Source organism: Fistularia commersonii, chromosome 19 (assembly GCF_037954325.1).
Source record: "Fistularia commersonii isolate RoL2024-O1a breed Wild chromosome 19, RoL_Fcom_v1.0, whole genome shotgun sequence".
NCBI lineage: Eukaryota > Metazoa > Chordata > Actinopteri > Syngnathiformes > Fistulariidae > Fistularia > Fistularia commersonii.
Window position 1 is genome coordinate 3684993 of NC_141302.1, and position 17583 is coordinate 3702575.

The 17583-nt window shown below is 42.2% G+C and overlaps 2 protein-coding genes and 1 pseudogene across 2 annotated transcripts; all 3 read left to right on the top strand.

The window, feature by feature from the left end:
- Positions 1-702: 702 nt before the first annotated feature.
- On the top strand, positions 703-1760 carry LOC147223469 (homeodomain-interacting protein kinase 3-like; annotated as a pseudogene).
- A 2328-nt stretch (positions 1761-4088) lies between these two features.
- Positions 4089-9503, top strand: ankrd46b (ankyrin repeat domain 46b). The gene is made up of 4 exons (XM_086166256.1): positions 4089-4209; positions 5878-6220; positions 6949-7107; positions 8340-9503. The coding sequence occupies exons 2-4, from the start codon at positions 5910-5912 to the stop codon at positions 8554-8556; spliced, it is 687 nt and encodes a 228-aa protein (XP_086022382.1). The 5' UTR covers positions 4089-4209; positions 5878-5909; the 3' UTR covers positions 8557-9503.
- Positions 9504-10646: 1143 nt separating this feature from the next.
- Positions 10647-16879, top strand: ponzr1 (plac8 onzin related protein 1). The gene is made up of 4 exons (XM_086166492.1): positions 10647-10891; positions 11949-12290; positions 14314-14459; positions 16487-16879. The coding sequence occupies exons 2-4, from the start codon at positions 11951-11953 to the stop codon at positions 16619-16621; spliced, it is 621 nt and encodes a 206-aa protein (XP_086022618.1). The 5' UTR covers positions 10647-10891; positions 11949-11950; the 3' UTR covers positions 16622-16879.
- The last annotated feature ends 704 nt before the right edge of the window (positions 16880-17583 follow it).

Genomic DNA, 17583 nt, shown 5'->3' on the forward strand with positions numbered 1-17583 from the left:
TGAGGTAGCAACGCTGATTCCAAAGCACTGCAAACCTTTTACTGAGGGTGAATTTTTTATCTGTGCTATCAATACCTCCCTATCTCACTCATTCATACATGTCATGTCCAAATGTCATGTCCTGATTTTTTATCCTTTTATCATTCTGTTAACTATGTCTTTTTATCCCTATTGTTGTCATTCCATTTTCGTCCTGTTTATTCTTATCCTTGGTCCTATCATTCTGTTATCTACTATTTTTTTTTCCTTTTTGTTGTCATTCCATTCTCCTCCTATTTATTTTTTATCCTTGTTGTTGTCATTCCATTCTCATCCTATTTATTTTATCCTTGTTGTTGTTGTCATTCCATTCTCATCCTATCTATTTTTATCCTTACCATTTTGTTATCTGCTCCTATCCTTGTTACTGTCTTTGTCCTTTTCAATTGTTTCTTCTATTTATATTTATATACATATTTATTTATATTGTTATTGTTGAGCTGCAACAATGAATTTCCCCTATGGAGATCAATAAAGTCTTATCTTCCTTTATCTTATCTTATAGTTTCTACCATGTTATACAGATTTGACCAAAATTGTGAAGCTTTTTGAGTCATCCTTCGAACACCCAAACAAACAGACAAGTGACAATCCGTCTTCATTGCGAGCTCTTGAAAAGAAAATCAAATCCTGAAGGGCATGCTTTGAGATGTTGCGTTGAACATGTTTCCTTCCTCCATAGTAATCCTGCCTGCGATCGATGTCGGAGACGTGCTCTGCGGTTCCTCTTCTTACTTCGTGCTGGAGTTTATTGGTGAAGGTCTCTTCGGTAAGGTTGTAAAATGCAGAAATACGAGCACAAAGGAGGGTGTTGCCGTAAAGATCTTGAAGAAGAAGAAGAAGAAGTTGAGAAGGAGGCGGCCATCCCAAAGGCCCCCGGCGTCCTGGATCCTGCCCGAACCAACGTGATCCACTTCTATGAAACGTTTTACCACGATGGACAATTCTGCCTTGTCTTCGAGCTGCTGGATCAGGATCTTTACCAGCTGCTGGAGCACCGAGGCTTGAAGCCCCTGTCCGTCAGCGAAATCCGCCCCGTCGCTCAGCAGCTCCTCGCGGCCTTGGAAGCCCTGGGACGTCTCGGCATCCTGCACACAGATATCAAACCGGACAACGTCACGGTCGTCTGTCGACACGACCGGCCCCTCAGGGTGAAACTGATCGACTTCGGCATGAGCGTTTTCGCCTCGGAGGCGGAGATGTAGTTACAGCCTCTGGGATTCAGAGCTCCGGAGGTCACCCTCGGCCTCCCCGTCACCGAGACCATCGACGTCTGGGGCGTCGGCTGCGTGCTGGCCCTCCTCTACCTGGCCGACAACCTCTTCTCCGTGGACTGCGATTATCAGATGATGAAGAGCGTGGTGGAGATGTTGGGCCAGCCGGGGAGCCATCTGCTTTGCGAAGGAGAGTACACGGAGTTATTCTTTTGTTTGGAAGCCACCCACGAAGGGTAAAAGTGGCGGCGGCTATCGGCCGAAGAATACGCCGCAGTCAACAACTTGCGGCCGAAGGACCGGGTGAGCACTTTTGAACAACCCAGCTCTCTGGACGACCTCGTCCGTGTCCGTCCCGATGGCGATGCAGCCGAGCTGGAGGACAAGAAGGCCTTCGTGGAGCTCCTGAAGCAGCTGCTGCATGTCCATGGGAGTCAGAGGATCTCGGCCCGCATCACCTTTTCTCCCGGCAGGGCTCGGACTCCGACAGCAGCTCAACGCTCATGATGAATTTCTGTTCAGGGGAAGAATGGCAACAGAAACATCGCTTCGATTCTCGCTCCACTGAAGCCAGGGAGACCGACGGTTTTGACTCGGGCTGCAAAAATTTAAAGCATGTTCTAAAACTATTCAAAGAAGTGCAATCTAAATTCCTCTGTTGTATCAGGCCAAAATCCATGTTTTTGGTTAATTGAGGATTAAATTGGATAAGAGCATACAATAAATTCCTTCATTTAAAAAAAAATAAAAATAAAAATAAACATGTGCGTGAAGCAGTGACGTGCGGTGAGGTTCATGGCTGGTCAGGCACTGACGTCATCACAGTCAGATTTACAAACATATGAACCCTACGGAGTAGCTTATTCACCATTTTATTGGCTGCAGTTAACGTGTTTTGTTTAAAATATCATATCAGCATTCTTTACATATATAAACTGTAGCATAGAAAAAAGCACATTTAAAAAAAACATTATCATCTCTTGCCTTTACTTGTAAATGAATTCCATGCGCCGCTCCTTCAGAGAACTTGCTTGCATAAGTCGTCCTTATCTTTCCTTATTTTTAAAAGTCTGTCTGTCTCAATAGTAATCACTGCCAGTGAAGACAGTATGTTTATAGTCTTTTCAGTGCGGAGAATAAATCTCTCGGTTTTCCTTTACCTTAGCATTGTGGATGCTGATGTTGAGTCTTCGCTGTTCATTCAAAGCCAAATCTATCCTAAACATCCCAAATGTTTTTAGCGCGATTTGACTTTGAATGTGAGTGGCCGACCGCTCATGTTTGATTAGGCTCCTTCGGCAGATTCCTCAGGTCACAATATCTCATTTGACTCCTGACATTGTCAGAAGTTGAGAAAAGAATGCAGGAAAAGCAGAAAAGGCGCTTTCTTACTGGACATCCACACAGCCAGCCTTTCGGTGTGCACCACTCCGTTTGAAAAGACCGAGTCTGAGCAGATCTGTTAGCGCCGGCGTCGATCTTCCCGTACTTATCATCTCCTGCTTCGCCTGAGAGTCCAGTTTAGAAAATTCTTTCAGTTCATTTTGGAAATAAAGCCAAGCAAGAGGATAAAATAACTGGATGGCTGCATTTTACTGGCTAACTGTTTACTGTAGCTTGCTATTGCAAATTCTATTATTCTTTAGCCGAGTGGTAAAAAGGATCCCTGAGATCACCAATGCCCCCTACCATGAGGCAGCGTCACTGCGTGCCTCACTTAGAGTGTCTTCGCTACCGCTGTACGATCTTTCGGCACAAGAAACACATTACAGTTGTTGACGGAAAAAAATAATACATATCAGCTTGTTCTTCTTCTTCTTTCGGCTTTTCCCGTCAGGGGTCGCCACAGCGAGTCAACTTTCTCCATCTAACCCTATTCTCTGTATCCTCCTCTCTCACACCAACTACCTTCATATCCTCTCTAACTACATCCATAAATCTTCTCTTTGGTCTTCCTCAAGACTGGCAGCTTGAGGCAGCTCCAATTCCAGCATCCGTCTACCAATATATTCTCAATCCCTCCTCTGTACATGACAGAACCATCTCAGTCTGGCTTCTCTGGCCTTCTCTCCAAAACATCTAACATGTGCTGTTCCTCTGATAGACTCATTCCTGATCCAATCCATCCTGGTCACTCCCAAAGAGAACCTCAACATCTTCATTTCTGCAACCTCTAGTTCTGCCTGCTGTCTTTTGGTCATTGTAACAGTTTCTAGTCCATACATCATCGCTGGTCTCACCCCTGTCTTGTACACCTTTCCTTTTATTCTGGCAGATAGTCTTCTATCACATAGTACCCCTGACACTTTTCTCCACCCATTCCAACCTGCCTGGACCCGTCTCTTCACCTCTTTTCCACACTCTCCGTTGCTCTGGACTGTCGACCCTAAGTACCTGAAGTCCTCCAGCTTCTTGATCTCCACTCCCTGTAGCCTTAATCAGCTAAAGTATGGAAATTTAGGTCATATATTAGTGCTTATATGTGTTTGAAAACTATAATAGTGATACCCACATAGACAGCAATATGGTCTCAGCCGCATAGCATGGCAGCGCAGTGAGCAGAATCATTGCGCGCTCCATAGTGGGCTCCTCACCGCAAGTCTCTTCTTCATATTTAAACACTAAATGTGGTAAGTTTGGTGGAAAATAACTTTATAGTAAAAATTGATGAATATATATAACCATTTAATTTCTTTTTTCATTTTACATTTTTTTCTTTCCATGATGCCAGGTGAGGCCCGGCCTCCCCCTGCCTCTACTAACTGCACTGGTGTGAAGACTTTATCAATTAATGATTGACAGTTGCTGCGACTTTCCCGACCGCTAGGGGGCGACAAAGCACCGGCAGTTCAGCAGAGGAAGAAGCCCGGACGTCGGCGCATCTCAAGCAACGGTGTCAGGCTTTTGGTCACGGAGTGTTTTTTATTTTCTCTGCAAATTTGGGACACATTAGCAGGTCGGTAACGTGACTGGCTGCCACGGCGTGGATTTAACCGTGAGGTTGTTTCGTGTCCGTCCCCGCGGAAGTGTAAACGACCGTCGGATAGTTTGGACGGGGCTAGCGTTAGCATCTAAGCTAGCGCTAGAGCTCCGGCGTCCTAGCACGAAAACAACCAAAAAAAAAGAAACTGGGCTGCAGCAGCGCTTTACGAAGTTTAATACATTTATAAATAAATAGCCCAAGTGACGGAGACTTGACCTTGTGTGGCAGAAATTACCCCCGTTTGGCCGTTTGAACGGGTCAGATGTTGAATGCGCAACGATATTAACCCCCTCCTCAACTCGAGAGAAGCGTTCGTGTGAAATTCCTCTTCAAAACACAAGGGCTTAGTACCAATATGTTACTTTATAAAATTACACAAAATACTTGAAATAACTTCATATGAGAGATGAGACGTTGCAAGTTACACGGTACTGTTGAGGCTTCTTATTAACAACCCCAGAGAAAACAGGACAAGTCTCACGGTGTTTTGATTTTTCCAGAACACGGTTTTTCGTGGGTTGCACCATAATCCTCCTTACATGTCAATCATTGCGACAATAATACCCGATGATATTGCTCAATGCATGCACAATTCCCTGTAATCATGTCAGCAAAATTTTAGTAAGTAAAAGTAGAAAACAGCGTCCCTCCTTGTTCCTTGTGTTGGCTGTCCCCATCATCTAACTTCTGCATCCTCCCCTTTCACACTAACAAAATTCATGTTGTCTTGCAATACATCCATAATTCTCTTCACCGACCTCAAGGCCTCTATCCTTCCACCCAGATATTCACTGTCCTCCTCTGTGTATGTTCAAACCATCTCGGTCTGGCCTCTGACTTTTTATCGGCCAAGAACAAGTAAACTGCAAGCTATATAAAAACAACTATGTGTTTAAACCCCATTCTTACAGTTGTGTCAGCGGCCATTTATTTTGAAATGGCATTCTTCTACTCAGTGTGCTGGAGCGGATCATGCACCATGTCTGGTGCATGATTACGCACAATTCGGCATGCATTGTGATTTACCACGATTTGCTAAAAGTGAGTTTCCAGATTTCCCTTATCATCTATTGCTTTATTCAAAACCTCAATTTCAGATCCACTCATCATGTCAGTGGATAACATCACATTATGTACTGCTCAAAAAAATAAAGGGAACGCTTGAACAACACAATGTAACTCCAAGTCAATCACACTTGTGTGAAATCATAGTGTCCACTCAGGAAGCAACACAGATTCATTTTGACTTGTTTTAAGGACATTACATCAAAGTTGGATCAGCCTGGAGTTTGTTTTTACACTTTAATTTTGAGTGTGATTCCTAATCAGACCTCCATGGGTTGATACACTTGATTTCCATTGATCATTTTTGTGTGATTATGTTGTCAGCACATTCAACTGTGTAAAGAGAAAAGTATTTCATAAGAATATTTCATTCATTTAGATCTTGGATGGGTTTTTTAAGTGTTCCCTTTATTTTTTTGAGCAGTGTATTTGGATAATGGAGATCATTTGTAGATGTAAAAGGTAAAATTTCAAGACTGGACTTTCCCTTTCGCACAAATCTAAACATGTCTCAGCTCATGCTTTTTTGAACCTTAGACTAAAAGATAAATTCTTGTTTACGTTTTCTCAATGCAGGTACGCTGGAATTTTCTGATACCCACTCGGACATGTCCTATGTCTTCATCAACGATTCGTCGCAGACTAGTGTGCCTCTACTGCAATCCTGCATAGATGGAGACCTTCCCTTTGCGAAGAGGCTCCTCGAGACCGGCTGCGACCCAAACATCCGTGACAACCGGGGCCGAACTGGGCTACACCTAGCTGCCGCCCGGGGGAACGTGGACATATGCCGTCTCCTGCACAAGTTTGGCGCTGATCTGTTGGCGACGGATTATCAAGGGAATACGGCACTTCATCTGTGTGGACATGTGGATACCATCCAGTTCCTGGTGTCAAACGGGCTGAAGATCGATATCTGGTAAGGAAATAAAAGCTGTCAGGGGGATTCAATATGGTTTTCTGGACCATTCTTATGGAAACATGAGAGTGTTTTCATGATTTCATGTAAAAATTACACAAAGCGATCCAATGTTTTCTTTTTTTCTCCCCAATTTAATAACTTTATTAAACTTTTTTAACAATTTTGATATTCTTTGAAATATTCTTCAGAAATCTGAGAAGAAAATTGGACTTTTGACTTCAGGTGATTTGATTTTTGAGTTCAACACCTGACAGATTGATGTCTAACCTGCTCTTTGTTGGTGTTAAAGAAATTGGGCTGCCAAGTAATGACGACTTTGCACCTGAAATTCAAGATCATTCAGTCCAAATAGTTTCACTTCTATTTTTGTTTTTTTTTCCCTTTAGTCACCACGGTCGTTGCACATCCCATGCTAATCCAGCCACAAACACCGTCACATCCTTTTTTGAGCATGTCAAATGTGGAACTTAGCATTCGAAACCTCAAATTTGCATCAAGAAGTTATTTCGGCATACAGGTGTGACTGAGTTATTGTAACCTGTTTCGTTTTATCAAACTCAATACTCTCGGCTTATCTGCACCATGTCAGTAATTGCAATCTGATGGAATCTAGACTGAAAATTCATGTTATCTTTTCCATGTTAGCTAAATATGGTTCATGTGATTTGTTGGTTTTGACTATTGACAAAATTGTTCCCCTTATGTTTATTCACTTTGCACATCAGTAACCACAATGGATCCACTCCTCTGGTCCTGGCAAAGAGACGCGGTGTTAACAAGGATGCTATTCGTCTGTTGGAGGGACTGGAAGAGCAGGAAGTGAAAGGCTTCAATAGGGGGCCCCACTCCAAACTGGAGAGTATGCAGATGGCCGATAGCGAGAGGTACGCACTGAAGGAATGGTAAAATAGGCAACAAATGTGGGTCCTTTTTCCTCCAACAAGGAACAGGTTTTGTTCTTCCACATGAACCAAATGTTTGAAAGTGTTGAGCATTTTTACACTTCTGGAAACCAAAGGAGTCTGCAGAACTCTTCATCAGCTTCATCAGCCAGCGGTAACTTGTTACCTCATAAGTTGTAGGTTTGAGGTTGTAGGTTGGATGTGAGCGTCGGCCACCAGCAACTTGAAAAGTGGGAAGTGACACCAAAGGTTGGGAATTTTTCATAATTTCATGATGGCCACATTAGAACTGAGCAACCTAGAGTTTTTATTTCCTATAAAAGATGAACAAATGTCAGCGCATGAATTTCACATGAAATGAGGTGATGGAGAGCAGAGTAGCCGACCTCGCTCACCTTCCCGAAAACAGTTTGCATTAAACTTTAGCATGTTGGAAAAAAAGATATTGCTGCCACATCTGAAAGTTGAATTGATGTTTTTTTCTGTATGTATCTGTGTATGGGTGTGGGTTGTGTAGGTTGTGTGTGTGTGTGTGTCTTGCACAGCATGGAGAATGTTGTTTCAATCCTGATAGGTTGTGAAATGGGAGCTGTAATGGAAATTACTTAACATCTATGTATATCAAAATATAGAGTAAATTCTTTGGAGAATGGAGAATACTAACTACCCATTATATTTGAGATATGGTAATTACTCTCGTGTATCAAATATATAAGTATGATGGGATTATATGTGTTCCTAATTAGCTTAGAATGTCCTGGTGATAAATTTCCAAATACTTATGCAATTTCAATCAATTTTTCACACATTTTTAGACATTTTCTTGTTGATATTTCCCTGGAAATTTCATCAACAATTACACCCGCAGCAGCTTTTTATATGTACTTTTCAGGCAGCAAATTGCATACTTTTTTTCTTTCGTCCCAGTGTTGTCGAACACAAGCAAGTGAATTGGGGGATGAAAATTGGGGGAAAAAAAGAGACTTTTGGGCTCTATGTGTATAGCTGCAGAAAGCAAAAGTAAATTTTTAATATTGAAAGGTGATCCCCATTCATGGAACACAGTGCTCCACACTGGATTGCATGTTGACAGAGAATGTCAGCCCTTGAGGTGCGAGGCAAAAAAAAAAAGATATCATCTGACTTCATATTCGCACCGTTCCTTTTTTCATGACAAAGTTGATTTGATGTGACCTTGATGTTTTATCTCCCAGTGCAATGGAGAGCCACTCCTTACTCAACCCCAACCTGCAGAGCAGTGAGGGAGTCCTGTCTAGCTTCAGGACCACCTGGCAAGAGTTTGTGGAGGACCTGGGCTTCTGGAGGGTCCTGCTGCTGCTTGTGGTCATTGCCCTGCTCTCCCTGGGCATCGCTTACTACGTCAGCGGGGTTTTGCCTTTCTCCACCAACCAGCTGGAGCTGGTGCACTGAGGGGGGTGTGTGTGGTGAGAACAGCTCAGCCGTCACCGTTCTTCTTTTGGCTGTGGTTATTCCAGAGCGTTCATTCAGATTTTTGATTCTTAGCAGCCCCTGTTCAATTCTTTTCTCGTCAATTCTTTCTTTCTTGTCCGAGGGAAACGGAGCATTAACAATAAAGATCAAAGCATAAAAAAAAGACCAAATAAAGTTCCTATTTGTAGATATCAAGTCGCTTAACGAATATTAAAGTGATGCCCAGGAAAAGTCCTTTTCTGATATCATTTCAATGTTATTTTATTTTAACATATCCCTCTTTAAGTAGATGGACAACTGGAGTCACTTTTAATCCGTGTGAGAATAGCCCACCTGTTCTGTTTAATGCTGTTCTCTGTTGAACGCCTTCTCATTTCATTCACTGTCTTTTCTGTTACAAGCTGTACATTGCTCATGTTTTGTATCTTTGATTTTGTCATTTCTCTGAAGCCCCTTTTGTATTATTTTACTTGTGTATTATGTGTAATTTCTCCTTCCTTTATGTTATGTCAAACTCCCCCTTAATCGCTCACCTTTTTTAGAACCGTGTCTTTGAATATTGAATTTTGAACGGGAGCTGTTATTTTGTGGAGGCTTTTCCTGCTTGCATATAAATAAGAAAAGTGCTGTGACTGCCCTCTTTTATCTTACAAGAAAAAGCTTCGTTATTTACAAAATGGAAAAGACATTCCCCCTTGAGCATGCAGCTTTGTCGGTTTCGCTCACATGTTGACACAATACAATAACTAAGACTATGGCAGCAAATTCATGACTTCCCCCCCCCTTTACAAGTCATTTGTAAACCATTTTGTAGATATTATCCGTTGTAGCTCTTTCCACAGTCAATTTTCTTTGTACAATAATACATTTGACGTAAAACCTGTACGACTGCGGCAAATGAATAAAACCTTGTTTATGTATGACCCTAATCACAGTGTCACTTTAACTGATTTAAGTTAGGTACTCAAAAATCAGCTCTACTGCTGCTCAGCTTCCGTTACACGCCCACTCCTGTTTTTGTTTACACTTCTGTTGTGTCGTACTTCCACTGCAGCAGTACAACCCTAGCTACAAGTACAGTGAAATCAAGTACCCATGATCAGCTGCACTAAAACAATTCAGTAAGATGTTTTTCTATCTTATATTTTTAAGCAACCATCTACTATTATTAGAAGGGAACTAACCCCCATTCACTGGCTCTGAGAACAGCAGTGGGAATGTTGTATCCTTGTTTTCTCAGTGTTTCAATAAAGTGACTTGCCAGGACACAGTCTTCACACAGGTTCACTTTCGTTTCCTGCAATTCATATCTCAGCGCAACCTCAGAGGGATCAACGATTTTTCTTCAATAATGATGATCATAATAATCATGTAATGTGCAAGGTGACAATATTGTAACATCTGACCAGACGTGTTCAAGGAGTTGTTGGTGAAGTCAATTCTGCCGTACTGCCATATTTTCACACATAAAGAGGCGTGAAATAGAAATAGACCCATGGTGCAATAATACAAAAATTCTAAATAATATCACAGACAACAGGAAGTTATGATAAGGAAGACATGTTATCGCAAAGTTAAAAAAAAAGGTGCAAGTGGTTTTTAAGGTGATAACAGTGCAAAAAGGGTAGATGCAGACAAACCTTTCGTTTAATAGAACAGTTATGCCAAAAACAACTGCAACAGCAGCTGTATTTAACCTCTGCTCCTCTCCTGCTCTCTCTCTCTCTCTCTCTCTCTCACACACACACACACAAACACACACACACACCTACCTTCGCTCTCTTACCCCCAACACACATTCACTGACGTAGGAAATCCCAGAACTCCGAACATTATTCGCAACATTACTGCAGGATCACAACAATCTCAACGGCGTCATCGAGCAAAAATGCACAACAGTGCAAGAGAAAAGTAGTTTGCTGGAACAGCATGACATGTTTTTCTCATGGGATGTTTTGTCAGAGAAAGCAATTTCCTGTCCCAGAATCTAAAAAGCGAAGAGCTCTGGTATCTGCTTAATATCAACAGGACTTTATTATCTGGCCTTGACTTTCCTGTTATTCATTGATCCGTATTTTAAAAGCTCACGCCAGCGCAGCATTTTACTCCAACTTTATTCTTTTCTGTTCAAATATTGCTTAATTTTACCCCCCTTCTTTTTTTTTCCCATCCAATCACTATCGGAGCTTTCCACCATCTGTTTGCATCGAAAAGGGGGCTGGCTTTTCTGCAAAACAGAAACTAATCTTTGGATTACCAAGGTGGTCGGTCGGAGTTTTACTTCTGCTTTTAGATTTCAGTCGACTTTTAACAGGTAAGACATTTTTTTGTTTGTTTGCTGATTTATTACACTTGTGGATTTACACTTTAATAGAAAAATGCACTTTTTTGGCGCGTTAATCTTCTCTGGTGTTAGTTGTTATAGAGATAAAGCTCATCTGTTCACTCATAGAAAGTTTTTATGACATCCAGTGATTATTTGACGAGACATTTGCATTAATGATGATAATAAAATTAATTATATGAACTTATTGACTAGATATAACATTCTATAATCTATGATATCACTTATCATACCTATCAATGGCTAGCAAGAGAATGCCTTGTGTGAGCCCGAAAAATTGATACATCATCATGATAATGGAAATTTAAGTAATAAACCATTTTTATCATCGTTTTAATCTTTATAAATGTACAAATCCCTTAACCTGACGTCAGACAGTTAGCATCTATGTCGTGTTAAATTCAAGAAACAAGGCGGGCGTCGAACTCAGAGGAGCAAGAAAATGCATTTTTTTAGTCAATTTTTATCATTTTAATCTTTATAAATGTACATATATAAAAATAAATTCCAAAACTTGACGTCAGCCAGTTAGCATCTAGGTTGTGTTAAATTCAAGAAACAGGGTGGGCGTCGAAATCAGAATAGCAAGAAGATACAATTAACATATTTGTCACTTTATTTTAAGCGATAAAATATATAAAGATTATCAAAAGCCTGCATGGGTGTTATAGTGATTTCGAAAATAAAGTCAGCTAAAGATTTACACGCAGTTTGGTTTGTAATACAAACGTTTGTATTACGTTTGTAATACAAACGCTATGCCACCTTTCATACGTGAAAGGTGGCATAGCATGAGTGAAATGGAATGCAAATGTCATGCTAATGTTGAAGCAGCCACCGGAAAAGCTAGCTATAAAGCTATAACGGATTCTTGTCCAAATGACAACAAGGTGAAATCATATTTTATTATTCATATTTTTAATGGAACGATAATAGAGGCATAGCTGGCATAACTTTTATCTTGTTTTGTTTTGTTTTTTTTTACAAATTGTCTCCAAACAAATCATTATCCACTTGTGTTTTCTAGACATGGCTGCCTACCAGCCACCTGTAGCCCAGGCCATTGACCCACCTCCATACAGCAGTCCCTCCAAGGCCATGCCAGACCCCTACGATCAGCCCCCTCAGGGCATGCCGGGCCCCTATTACCAACCAGGCATGCCGGGCCCTTACGGTCAGCCCCCTCCGGGCATGCCGGGCCCTTACGGTCAGCCCCATCAGGGCATGCCGGGCCCTTACGGTCAGCCGCCCCAAGGTATGCCGGTCCTGTCCCAGCAGCCAACCCAGGTGATCACCCAGGTGTCATCCACCCATGGTCCTTCAGGATGGAGCACCGACCTGTGTGATTGCTGCAGCGACATGGAGACTTGTGAGTGGAATTTTAAAATGAAACAGACTTCTCTGGCACTAACACTGTATCGCACTATGTTTGGCTGACAGTCTACATCACCCTCTCGAGATGCCCCGCAGTCCTAAATTTTTCTTCATTGGCAACAAAACATAGAAGTCTTAAACCTCCTTTCTGTGTAGATTAGGTGTGGTAGTTGTTAATGAATGAATGAGATATATGTGTGTGTGTGTGTGTGTGTGTGTGTGTGGCATGTGCGTGAGCGTATGTGTGTATAAGCAAGGAATTATCAAAACACTGTAAAGAAGTGTCTGGCATTTTTGAAAAAAAAAACTTCCAGGCATTAGCAGGAGCCTGGCTATTTTTGAAATTTCCAACAGAAATTGAAAATAGAAATGTAGGAGCAGCACATTTTTTTCAGCGGCAATTTAAGATTTATTTGATACAATTAAATTAACAACTTCCCCCTTACCTCCACCATCCCACTCTGCCTTTTGGTCTTCGACTCTTTCGTGGTTGTATCTTGCAAGCTTCTGCTGCAGATGCATCTGTCTAGCGAGATAACGAAATTGGCGGCAGCGTGGCGCTGGGGGTAGAGCAAGCCTCTTTGGTACCGAACATTCCTGGATTTCCGGCTCCTCTTGTGTGTCGAAGTGTTTTTGAGGAAGACGCTGACCCCCTAACTGCTCCTCTGGCTTAATTGCAGAGAACGAATTTCCCCATGGGGAATTAACAAAGGATAAATTATCAATATAATCCGAATGCATTGATTGTTTGTTAATATCGCATCTCGGTCTGGTGTAAATGTGAAAGCAGTTATTTTTCACAGTAGAACCAAAAAACTCTTTCCTATGCCAAAGCCATTGTTTCTCAAATAGAGGGGCACGCCTCGGTGTGATGCCAGGGGGGGTCGTGACCCTGGGGAACATGCTAATGGCGTAGTATTAGCTCTATGGTGTCGTTTTTTTTGCACCAAGCATGTGTACACACAGCACAGAGCAGGAGATATGAGGTGCTGTGAACAAACCCTCAGAGACACCATGGAAAATATTAAACAGGCATGATAGGAAAGGCGGTGAGAGACAGAGATAACAAGACAAATGAAAGGAACCGGAAAGCTAGGACGAGGAATTATGACAAAACGTACGTAGGGCTTGGCTTCACTGTAACTACGATGAGAAACGAGAAAGACCGGTGTGTTTATCGTCTAAAAATGTTGGCAGCGGACAGCAGGAAGCCAAATAAATGAGGGTGTCACCTAAAGACATTATATCCCTGTTACACTGATAAGCCGCTTGAGTTTTTTCAGCTAAGACATGCCGAATTTTGCCAACAATCATCCCGCTCTGTTAAAGCTACTTCAGTAAATCAGTGGGCACCGTTATGTTGATAAATGTTAATGAAGTTATTCTTTGTTGCAAGTTGATCTATATTTCTTTTTCTTTTCTTTAATGTTAATAAGGATACAATGCTGTGAACAGGTGTACATGTAACAATTTTATAGACAAGTGATATTATTTATAGTTACGGCGAAGAGTGGGCACATATTTTCTTCTTCCTGGGGGAGCATAACAGGAAATAATTGAGAATCACTGGCCGAAGCAGATGTAGACTCAAACAGGAAGTAACTTTCTCCAGCCTTCAGCACCATGGGGTGTCAGTGGCCTGCCCTCGTTCTTGTTCTCGGCCTGAGCACAAACCGCAACAGTTCATGTATTTGGGGTCATCTCTGCCTCTGTCTCTCAGGTGGGAAAAAACAAATCACATCAACTCGGGTTAGAGATATATGTCAACAAATTGTCAATGAACGTAATGCAGATAGCGTGCAGTACAATGCGCTGGATCAATTAACAAAGAAGTAATGACTGTACTTTCCTGTTACCCTCAGGGGTTGTGATGCGTAACTGATCCATTGTGTTAAAAGCTGCACAGTCATTGCAAACTGATTTATCTGTGTAGAACTGGTGAAATGTAGGCTCCAGTTGCATTCAGGGTCAGGACTGACTGTTTTTTCCTCTCTTTCTCCTCTCTCCCCTCTCCCAAGGTTGCTGTGGTCTATTTTGTTTCCCCTGTATGCAGTGTCAGACGGCCAGCAGACATGGCTGGTGCTGCTGCATGCCGCTCCTGGACTTCTGCTGCCTTGTGTCGTGCTCGCTGCGGTCATCCATCAGAGAACGCCATGGCATCCCTGTAAGGATGGTTCAGGGCGGGTCGGGGATACAGATAGAGGAAGTTGGTTTCACTGCTAATTTCTGTTGAATAGACTGCTTTGGATGTTGCGTAACCGCACTGATGGAATTCTGCCTTGCTGTTGCCGCGCCCCACACTTTGCTTCTGGCTTCTGCTAGAAGCCAGAATCTAACTGTCACTTTCGAAAACAAGTTATTGTACCTCAGACGATTAAACGTGCAAAATCAGGGCTCTCGTCTTTACCCGTCCTCACCAATTCAAAGGTGCAAAAGAATCACTTAAAAGACCACGCCTGTCGAATAATGTTTTTATGCGACACATTTTCCTTTTGGCGGCTCCTTTCAGGCGTTGCTACTGCAAATCATCTTTTGCCACCTGTTCCTCTCCTCTGCTTTACACCAACTCTACTTCATGTCCTCCTTCACTCCATCGATAATTCTCCTCTTCGGTCTTCCGCTTGTCCTCCCGCTTGTCCTCCTGCACAAAGAAAAAGCGCTAAAGGGATTCAGTTACTGAGATCTTATTGTCCTATTTGATCAATATTTGTGCCAGCTACATAAAAGCGATAATAAAAACTCTCAACATACCTTAGTTTGTATAAAATTGTAAAAAAAAAAAAAAAAAGTTTTACTCATAGGCCGCCATTGTTGTTTATGGCGCAATGCTGTCTGGGTAGTGACGTGACAGTGTCGGCCCCTGGTCTTGGTCCTGTCCATTTCATTGTACGGCGCTGAAAGGTTTATCTGCGCAACCCTTCCCATTAGAAGCCAAGAGAGACGGAAGCGAGGATGGATAACGATGAACACAGAAGTCAAAATAAGATTCAGAATGACGACGAGCAAAGACCCGAAGATGCAATAGACGGCCAAAGTCACTGCGTTGCCATGTGAACAGCTATGCGACTGTTGTCAGGACCGCCTTTATTTGTAATCTGGTGTTCACTGTAGACTTACCGACGGACTGACTGGCTTCCTCCATGATTTTGCGTGGTCTTTTGTCATCAGATGCTACTTCTGCAGTAGCGGTTTGTTGACATCCTCGCAGGAGAACATCTCCTTCCTGCGGCCTTTCCAGAGGTCCTTTTACCTGCTTGTGAAAGAAAACTATTGGCACATCGTTCAACTTTAGTGTCTGTTTAAAACTAGCAGCACCTGTGAGCTCTTTCAGCAACTTTTCAGCTGGATGCGTCAAATACACTTGGTGAGAAGCAGCAAGAACACGGACGCGAATCCTTTGGAGTCCACATGGTTTTTCCCACTCCTTTCTTCCTTCTTGTCCCTTGGAAAGTTGTATAGACTAGTATCAGTCCCTTTGTTTCCCTTGGACTGGAAAGCAGCACAATGTGGCATTATTGCAGTATATACTTTACCGTACCAAGTGAAAGGTAACGCTAGCGGTAAGGCAAAGTTAGCACGAGCAACCTCGACACGTCATCAACCCAGCATGTATTGCACTGGGAAAATAACGGCTGCACCCGTAGGTTAAAATACGTGTTATAAATTGTGATTGAACAACACATTCTGGTATGAGACAAACATTATAGTGTATTTATGCCAATTAGTCCTCACAGGCAGGTTTCCTTTGATTTTAAGGTTGCTTTTTTTAATTTGATAGCAAAGAGCAGCCTTGAAATTGGTTATTAATTCGTGTGCAAACACATAAAGAGAGCAGAAAAAGAATTAATGAGCGCCTCCCTTTACAAACCTCCACTTTTGAATCAAACTAAATTCACCTTGAATCATCCCATGGTGAGGAAATGACAAGAAATAGGAAGGAGAACAAGGGGGAATAAGAAGGGAAAAAATCCACTGGGGGGCACAATATGGAGCTGAGCAAAAAGCACATAAGCAACATGATTACAAGCAAGACGTTACATCATAAAAAGACATTTTACTTGAAGACTTGCACGCGTGGGAGGGGGGAGGGTGTGGGATGCTAAGATGTCGCGACACAGGCAGCGGAAATTTCTTGAAATTACGCCGCTGTGGAACGATTAATTCAATTCAATGTTTTGTGTCATCTGCCAGGGGTCGTGCTGCGACGATTGCTGCGAGGTCATTTGGTGCTATCAGCTGTCTTGGTGCCGGATGAACCGAGAGGTCAAGATGCGCAGCAGGCAGCTCAGCGGCACCGTCGTCACCACGCAAGTCATCAGCGGATAGATTTGGGTCGCTGAGCGAGGACCCTCTAGTTACAATCTCAAGTTCGTATATGAAACATTTTTTACTCAAAAAAAAAAGGCCTTTGTTCCTTTAGAATATATAGTTTGCTGGTCCCTTGACGTTCTTCTATAAACAACTCTGTCCTGGTCTTTAGCATGTCATTGTCAAGTTAGCAAGTTAGCTTTTTTTGTAATTCAACTCAATTCAATACTTTCAAACCAAGTCAAGTTTTCAAATAAAATTTGCTCAGTAAAAAAAGGTCTCGTCCTCAGACTCCTTATTTGCTGAGTTGCAACTTAGCCGATATTCTGTCACGAGAGTGCTGGTGGCTTCTCGTGTAAATTATCCGGGGAGCTGCCGTCAATACTCGTTCACGACATCCACTTGATCTCAGTCTCATGTGAACTATTTTTCATTTCAATTGTTTTTTTGTAAGTAATGGTGAGAGGATGTTTTTCTTTTGTAAAAGCGAGCTTATTCCCCTCTGTTCTTTTGTTTATTTGAGAAAGGGATATTCCCTTTGCTTTTTTCCATTGCAGCTCTAGTAAAAGTGTAACAACGGTGCGTGGCTTACCGCTTCTTTACCACCTTGCAACTGCTCTTTTTTGTTGTTATAATTTGAAAGCTGATGGTTTCGGGTTTTCAGTTGGGCTCAGAAACTGTCAACAACTACAGAGGACATTCGTTCTTCCGATCCTACATCCTTCACCGGGGTTTTTATGCTAATCGAGTTTAAACGTGCTCGACAGAAGCACACATTCTGCTCGCACGCGTCGGACAGGTGGCCGAAATGAAATTTTGATTTGAATATCCTCTGTGAGGCATAATTGTTGCCAGAAACAAAGGTGACCTTGTCCGCTATGTAATTGATTTCCTGAAAATGATTTCCTTAAAAATAAAGAGCAAGTTCTTTCAGGGGATGATACTTTCTAGTAACATTAAAGTTCCTAAGTCAGGTGTTT